Source organism: Morone saxatilis, unplaced genomic scaffold (genome assembly GCF_004916995.1).
Source record: "Morone saxatilis isolate NCDOM2014 unplaced genomic scaffold, NCSU_SB_2.0 Contig17, whole genome shotgun sequence".
Classification (NCBI taxonomy): domain Eukaryota; kingdom Metazoa; phylum Chordata; class Actinopteri; family Moronidae; genus Morone; species Morone saxatilis.
In genome coordinates this window covers 14,224,193-14,232,463 of record NW_023339729.1, presented here as the reverse complement: position 1 = coordinate 14,232,463, position 8,271 = coordinate 14,224,193, and the positions used below count along the sequence as shown (strand labels likewise).

The 8,271-nt window shown below is 37.2% G+C and overlaps 1 protein-coding gene across 1 annotated transcript; it reads right to left on the bottom strand.

The window, feature by feature from the left end:
• Positions 1–7,908: 7,908 nt before the first annotated feature.
• LOC118327421 (retinal cone rhodopsin-sensitive cGMP 3',5'-cyclic phosphodiesterase subunit gamma-like) lies at positions 7,909–8,271 on the bottom strand. Its single transcript, XM_035660781.1, has 2 exons — positions 8,162–8,271; positions 7,909–8,026 (listed from the first exon to the last, which is right to left on the bottom strand). Exons 1-2 carry the CDS (start codon positions 8,269–8,271, stop codon positions 7,909–7,911), a joined length of 228 nt encoding a protein of 75 aa, XP_035516674.1.

Sequence of the window (8,271 nt, the reverse complement as noted above, 5' to 3'; positions counted from 1 at the left end):
GTCTATAACTAACCTAGCCAAGGAGACTCAAGTAAACACTGCCATTGAGGTTCGGCAGAATATAGAGGAAAAGGCGCCAAGTCAAGATGTAACATATAACACACATTTTAGTTGACAAAATGTTTTTTATTTGGTGTGTAATGGCTACACATTTTTACAATTGGAGAATTTAAGAATCACTTTAGGCTTACAACAATGATAAATCATTTCCATATAATTCTTTGTCAAAGCAACAGGGTACCACTGTAGAGGGGCTAAAGAACCGCATGTTGCCCCTGTACTAAGGTTATTAAAACACATAAATATGAACTTTATATGTAATTTTTGCCTATAGATCCTCTGAAATGTTATACATTTTAACCATCAATTTCTCAAAGGCACCAAACAGGATTTTACCATGTTTAAGTAACAACACAGGCGACATATATACTTTGCAGTAAAGGCGGTGTTTATAGCATTCCACAAAAACATGCTAGACAAAAGTAGGAAAAGGAAAGAAAGAAAAAGAAATGGGAAGGACAGAAATACATTTCGAAAACGTTCTCTTCGGCAGTTTCTGACTGACTTGTGGACGAGTGTTCAACAGGCTCAGAGAAGATGCAGTTTAGGTTAAAATTACAGGCCCAGTTGCTCATATAGTTGGTGCTACAAATAAACAAAGCAAAAGTGATGATTACAGTACACACAATAGCAGAAATTAAAACATCAGAATGGTTGCACAGGCTTAGTGATGTGTTTTCTCTAAATGCGTTGTGGTGACACTTTTCTTCTTTTTCAGGATTACTTAAAAAGCTCTAAAGTTTGTAAACACTGTTGGAGGTTTTGTGGTAGAAAGTAAGAAACAAATACATTTGTGCTAAACAATGAATAAAAATGAAACAACCCCTTTTACACTATAGGTAAAATATTAAATCCCCCCAAGATCATTTATTTAGACAATAATTGAAAATAAACTTATAAAAAGATTAAAAGCCTTAACTCTCATGACACTTGGCAAAGGCCTGGTGTCCTCAATCTGTCATCACTCCTTTGCAGAGCACTAATGAAAAACAGCTAGTGAGGTCACATGATCGCCAAATGACAGCAGCAGGCATCGTGTACGTCACAGCATGTGCAGCCTGTGTTGTCTTGACGCATGTGATGATCCTGGCAGATTCACACTGGAGCTTTGAACTTATTTTCACTGACTAATGAATGAATGAATGATTAAAGAATTGTGGAACATTCAAGCAGTCAGAGATGAATTACTAATTAATTATAATAATAATTAATACTAAATGATGATGAACGAAGGAAGAAAAGCCTCATTAAACCTGATGTGAAACAAACTTCAAACTTATGTGTGTGATATTGATATTAGGATTGTTTAAAATCAGCTACAAAAAATAGAAGACAGTCAAAGAACAATTTCATCAGATTATTACATGCAAAATAACAGATACTAAATTATTTTTATCTTCTTTCAATACTGAGCAGATATGTAACACATCAATGTTTTTATTTTTTTAAGGTTATTTGTTCACAAATTCAAGTTCACAGAGAGACAGCTGTGGGGAGAGAGAGAGGAAAAGCAAAGGGCAATTGGTTGGAATTGAACACAGGATGCTGTGGTAGCTTACCCCACATACAGTCCTACCACAGCATCCTGTGTTCAGTTCCAACCAACTGCCCTTTGCTTTTCCTCTCTCTCTCTCTCCCTCTCTCCCTACAGCTGTCTCTCTTCAGCTGGTTCAACCTAAAAACGTAAGTTCCCTTAAAAAGTGAGTTAATTGAACTTTATATATATATAGATAGATAGATATAGATATATTGGTCTTTTATTGTCTTTTAACTAATAGTAACAGCTGAAGATGGACAGGAAAGGGGGGCAGAGAGAGAGGGAATGACACACAGCAAAGGGCCACAGGTCAGATACGAACCCTGGGCCACTGCAGCAAGGACTTGGTACATGGTCGCCAGCTCTACCAGGTGAGCAAACCGGGCGCCGCAGACTCATCTAATTTATAACCAACTGAGTTAAGTTCATTGAACTTCAGAAAACAAGTTAATTAAATTTAAGATATTAAGTAGACTCTTGTTCACTTAGTTAGTCCCTATACCTTTTTTAATCGCCTTTCCTCTATTTTCCATTTACTTTTACATATACTGGCCTTAAATTATGTATTTGTTTTGGTTTTATTTTATTTTTTTAGACAATACTAAATCGTAGTTAATTATTCCACTTTCTTCAAATGTTGAATGAAATGATGAAAAAAAAACTATTGAGGACATTCTCTGTTAATCTATTAATTAATTTATGTTTTACATGTTGTTAAACCTGCAGGAGGTTGTTGGATATATAATCAAACAGAATTTAGGTTACTCTGAAATCATGCTCTTTACAATGTGCACAAGTGTTCCTGACAGACCATCGAGACTTTTTGTTTACATACAAACAGAGAGTTAAGTTTAGTGGTGAGATCAGTGATGTAATGCAGGTAAACCTATGACTGATTAACTGGTATTTAGATTGTGGCCAGGTTAAAGCTGTCTCTCAAACATCAGTTATACAACCTTTAACCCTGTTAGGCTTTCACATGGCCTCGGTGCGTGAAGGTCTCACATCATGTAATATTAATCCTGGGCCCCCACTGCTGGGCTTTACCTCACACTGCCAGTGTCTCCTTTATACACTGTGCACATGCAAACTTTAACATTTGCAAATCATTGAAACAATTACTTTAGAAGCCTTGTGAAGAATCTGAGAGGGGCTATTTCACACAAACATACTGTAACTACAAAAGACAAAAGCAACCATATAAGCAAACCTTTTGAAAAAAAGACTGCATATGGTAGAAAAAGGAAAATATTTGCAGAATCTCAAATTAATATCCACAATGTCTCAGATTTTTGTTCTTTGAGGGGGATGTTTGAACTGCTGGTGGTTGAGGATTAATATGATGTGGGCGGCGGTTACTGTGTCAGCTGTGGGAGTGTTTGCGGTATGGATTTCATGGGTGGGTTGGAAACAGCTTACAGACTGTCTGATGGTTGTGTCAAGGGTCCCCAGAGGATAGGGAAACCTTCTGACACTTTAATTACCCATATAACACTGTATAATCCTTCATCACTGTAGGAGATACATAATCTGTGTCAATGGGGTGTGTGTGTGGGTAATACAAGGAGTAAAAACATTTTGTGAGACTGTAATGTACAGGTTAAAAAAAACAAATAATAATTACCTGGTCATTTGTCCACTTCTAAAATAAAACTGCAACCAAACCGTTTGGAGAAAGGTGCAGGTTTTTCTTTAAAAAAATATGTAAAGAATGATTACCCAGTAATGTGTCCGTAATGTCTGTAACTTAGATGAAATAGCAAATAAATAGCCTGAAAGAAGTTGGACATTTTACCATTATTATGGTACAAAATGTATTGATAGGTGATTCTATCTTTTGAGAATACTGGGAGAAACTATTATTTCTGAATTCTTTGTAATATTTAGTGCGTAGTACTACATGGTTGCCCTTTGTGCCTCAGCTGATCAGACCTCTGTAGCTCAACCCAGCAACATACTATCTACAGTTCAATGAGTCCTCTTTACTTTGTAGAATGTACAATTGTCTTGCTGCAGTAAAAAGTTTATTAACAACATGAAATTGCTGCCAGTGATCAACAAATAATCCAACATACATGGCTTTGTTTTCAAATGTGTAAAAATAAAATACAGGCACAAAAGAAAAAGGCACTTGTCTTGGTCTAGCTACTCCTCTGCCTGGTCCGCTCCCTTTCTCTCACAATATCTGATCTCTCTCTGATCCTCTGTGTTGTTCTGTATCCGTACTGAGCAAAATCAATTCAAAAACTCCAGCGTAGTCAGCTGTGGTTGGTCTTACTTAACTTAACTTAAATCATCAATGTTTCAATGATCTGTTCATCCAAAAATGGTTATCAGCTGTTTCAACCTCTGAGCCACTGTTGTTGCAGATATAGAGGCTTTATACTATGATTATGTGAGTGCAAGCATTTAAATGAGACAAGAAAGATCCATAATTTTGACACTGAGTGAGCTTGCATGTAAAGAAAATCTAAGTATTTTAGGAATGTGTTAATTGACAGCATATTCTGTGAAAACAACAGACAGGATGTTAATGGTATGGTTCACAACAAATAGATGTTGTGCTAATTGTATTTAGAGTTTTGAAAATGTGACTACAGAGAAAAAAGTACAAAGAACAAATAATTTCAAATGTATTTATTAAACACAAAACTACATACATTTCCACATACAGACCTCCTTTCACTGTGAACATGCCCATGCATCCAGACCTGTTTTGAGGTGCAATGTTTTAAAAAGATTGATTCATTATTATTACATGAGCACAGTTCAAACACCTTCTGCCCCCTTATTTATTTTAAGTGGAAGAAAATATTCTATATATAGCAATCATGGCCAACTTTAGCTCAGGGTTAGCAGGATAGTCTTGGCTAATCAAACTCACAAACAGCACTCGTGTACTGTTTCTGTCTGTACTGACCCACATGGACAAGTCCCAATCCTATTACAGCCTGTAAGCTGCCAGCTCAGGCCTCAGAGTGAAGAGTCGTACCTTGTCAGAGCAAAGAACAAAGTGACAAACAAGAAGCCACTCTTAGCCTTCAGAGTTGTTTGTTGTTGTCAGTGCTGGAGAAGGAATGAGCTATATATATGTATGACATGCGAAATGCTCAGAACTGTATCTTTGCACTTAATGCACAAACAGAAATCAGAAATATGAATTCAACTTTCAGGTTGCTGATGAAAGCTTTTCAAGAACTATAATGGTTGCCCACTTTTGAGCCAGGACTCCTTTCTCACTTTCTGTGTCAGCTTGTTTGTGCTGTACAGCCTCTCTGAGACCTTCAGGCTTCCTGCTACCATGATTTGACTGTAATAAATGAGAGAAGTGGCGCTGCATTGTCCTAAAAGCATCCTGATTTTCCTTACAGCTTAGATTTCTGTCCACAGTTTTAAGCTATTTTTTACCCCTGAAGGAGAAATCTTTAAACCACTTGTCTATTACAAGAATTTAAGGTGAGTTATCATAAAATTATACTGAAAATTACAACAAGAGAAAAAACCTAGCAGTAGTAGGCAGCTGTTTGAGTGACAGGGTGGTGACTCAAATCTGGGTTATGAATCATAGAAATGTGATTTCACTCAACCCATCAGCATCAGAGTAGTGTACACTTGTGCTGCACATTCCAGCAGATATACTCAGTCCCATACATGTTCTAATGCCTGATGCATGATACTGAATATACTCATCCACGCCTGAGGACACTTGGCAAAATAAAATTGGGTATGACAGCTGGAAATCTATCTTTGCAGAATCAGGATATATTTAGAGGTGATTGAGTGAAACTAGAATAAACAAAAAAAAATAAGGAACACAGTGTGATTTAATCAAGGTGATTACTGTGACTGTGACTTTGCAAAGTCTGATCCTGCAGCAGTGTAAAAATAGACGCTGGAGGATAATTTTACTCCAGGTACCTGCAGGTGCAGTTAGGAGTTGCTAAAATAAATAAACCAAACCATAATAAGAATAATATTGGAATAATAAGAAAATCATACTGCAGAGGTTTTCTGTTATTTTGTTACATCCTCATAAGATCAGTAATATGACACCTCTTTATCTCAGCTACCAGCAGATGCAGCTGTTGCAGCTCTGCACACAACTACCATGATACAACCAGAGAGCAAACTGTGACTTAAAAAGCCAGACTGCTTCGGCCAGCACCGACCGATAATCTCATTTTAAAATGACTTTGTGGGCAAACTGACCAATTGAACACAATTAACACAAGGAGGACTTAATTATCTTACATGGATGTCTTTAAGTAGATTACAAATGTCTTTTATATGTAAAGTTCTTTTAAAGGGGTTTAGTTACCCATAAGCAGTGGAAATTACTGAAACAAATGACTTCTTGATTTTGATTTATTTGATGATTTCTTTTATATGGGAGAGACTCTTTTTCCCATGCCGCTTTGAATATTTTTATTCCACATACCAGACCTTGTATGTATGATTATTTTTTACAGTGCTCTGTAACTGTAATTCGTCCACAAAGTGTCGCAAAATGAAATATATATATATATATATATATATATACATACACATACACATGTATATATACACATATACAATATATATATATATATATATTTGGCTGCAGAAAGTTTTTCTCAGTAATATTTTCAGGCTCTCCTCTAATCTTGGAGATGATACCGTGGTACCACAGAGGTTAATCCTCCATGCTCTGCAGTCTGGTGAAATACCTCATATTTACCTTCTTCCTCCATTTCAAATAGACCCTGAAATCACATTCCCTCACTTTTCCTCCTCTGTGTTCACCCGCTGCCTCTCTCCTGTCTCCCCCTCAGGTCCCTGCTAACGAACAGGCCAAAGGTTTTGAACTGATGTTTGTTGTATTTATGCCACATTGCACCAGGCACTGTTCGTTAGTCTGCTCACTGTTTACAGGCTTGAACGGCTAATTGGTGCAGTGACACAAATGCGCATTGATATCTGGAGGCCACACACACACACACACACAGACACACAGTGACACTCTCTAAGGGACCAAGCAGTGAGGAAACAGCAATGTTGTTGAAAACAATGGGTTTTTATTTACCCAAAAAATGCAAATATAAACTAAGAATTTATAACTAGGCCTATAGAAGAGGTCAACAACATATAATTATACTCAAATAGAATCTGTTCTTGCAAATGAAACTTTTAGTTACTCTACAGATACTTTAATAATTAAGACTTTACATACAAAACATATAATGAGTTTATTAAGTGGATGCACAGATTAAACTACCCAACAGTAAATAAAGTGAAAATCTGTCTTGATCTGTCTTTCCTCTTCCTCTTCACATGTTATGACTTTTGAGGCTGTACTTTTGAAAATGTTACGTTAATTTTTATTTAAATTTCTCTGTTGTAAAACATCTTTAAAATGGCAGATTTGTGTAACAGCAGATGTTGACTTGATGTTTATTGGCACTGAACCTAGTTTGACCTTAGTTACAGTGTTGACATTGAAAGAGTTCATCATCTCTTTACTCAGAAAAGCCAGCGGACCTCTTTGAGTTATCTTGCCCTCCCCCTCTGTGCTTGACGCCAGATTTATTTTTACAATTTGAGTGAATAATGTGATTCTTTTAAGTGTGGCAACTAAAAGAACGGTGGCCACGGCAGCGGCAGTAATGGATTAAGTGAGTTATTGTGCACTTATTTTATATTATGTGCACTGGATGAAGCCAGAAAATAGGACCAATAAACGACACAAGAGGCCAAACATTAGTGTGGCACTTGGTGTTGATAGGAAGGACACAAAGACAGGTTTTCTATGGAGAATATTAAAATTTATTTTCCTTATAGTTTCTTTTTACTGACAAAATATACAGAGTTGATCTTTTTCACTACACAGTGAAGTGAAATATAGATTTTCTCATAAAAATATATTTTGATTTAGCTAATACACAAAATAGATATCTGTGCATGTCAGATCAGCAGCTTTGAGGAGAAGAGGTGGAGAAAGAGAGCAAAACAGTGCCAAGATATCACAATAACGGATCTTAAACCCTCTAGTATATACTCTATATAGACTTTTTTTTCCTTGGAGGAAAGTACAAGCTCGAGTCAAGAGCTGCTGGCGCCCCTCGTTACAAGGACGATGGAGAATGAGTAGAAAGGCAGGGGCAAATAAAGTGCATGAGAAAAGAGAGAGAACTGGATTTATTTCTTCCAGATCAAACCTCTAAGTCATCAAAAGCTGCCTCCTTTAGAGCATACAAGTACAACATTTTCAGCTGTTTACTCAATAGTTGGAATACATGAGGGAGGATATAGGGTAATAGCAGAGGGAAAGAGGCCTAAAGAATTCCATATTTCGCCAGGTCGCTGAGCTCCATGTCCCCGAAGGCTTCCCATGGGCATACCACTGTGATGTCTGTGCCAAGACCCTCCATGCCGGGGATGTCGTCTCCAAATCTGAGTGCATAACACAAAAAAAAGATCTGATGAGTACAAACTGAGGGATGCGAGGACCTGAAAGTTTGTCTAGAATGGCAAAATAAAAAAAAGAAAATTGTTGTGTGTGTGGGTGAGATCTTAAATCCATCTTACCCCTTCTGGCCTGGTTTGGGGGCCTTGCTTTTGAAGGTACGAGCAGCCCTCTGCTTGAATTTGGGAGGTGCCTTCTTGTCGGCGGGAGCTGCAACGGCTACGTCTGCCAT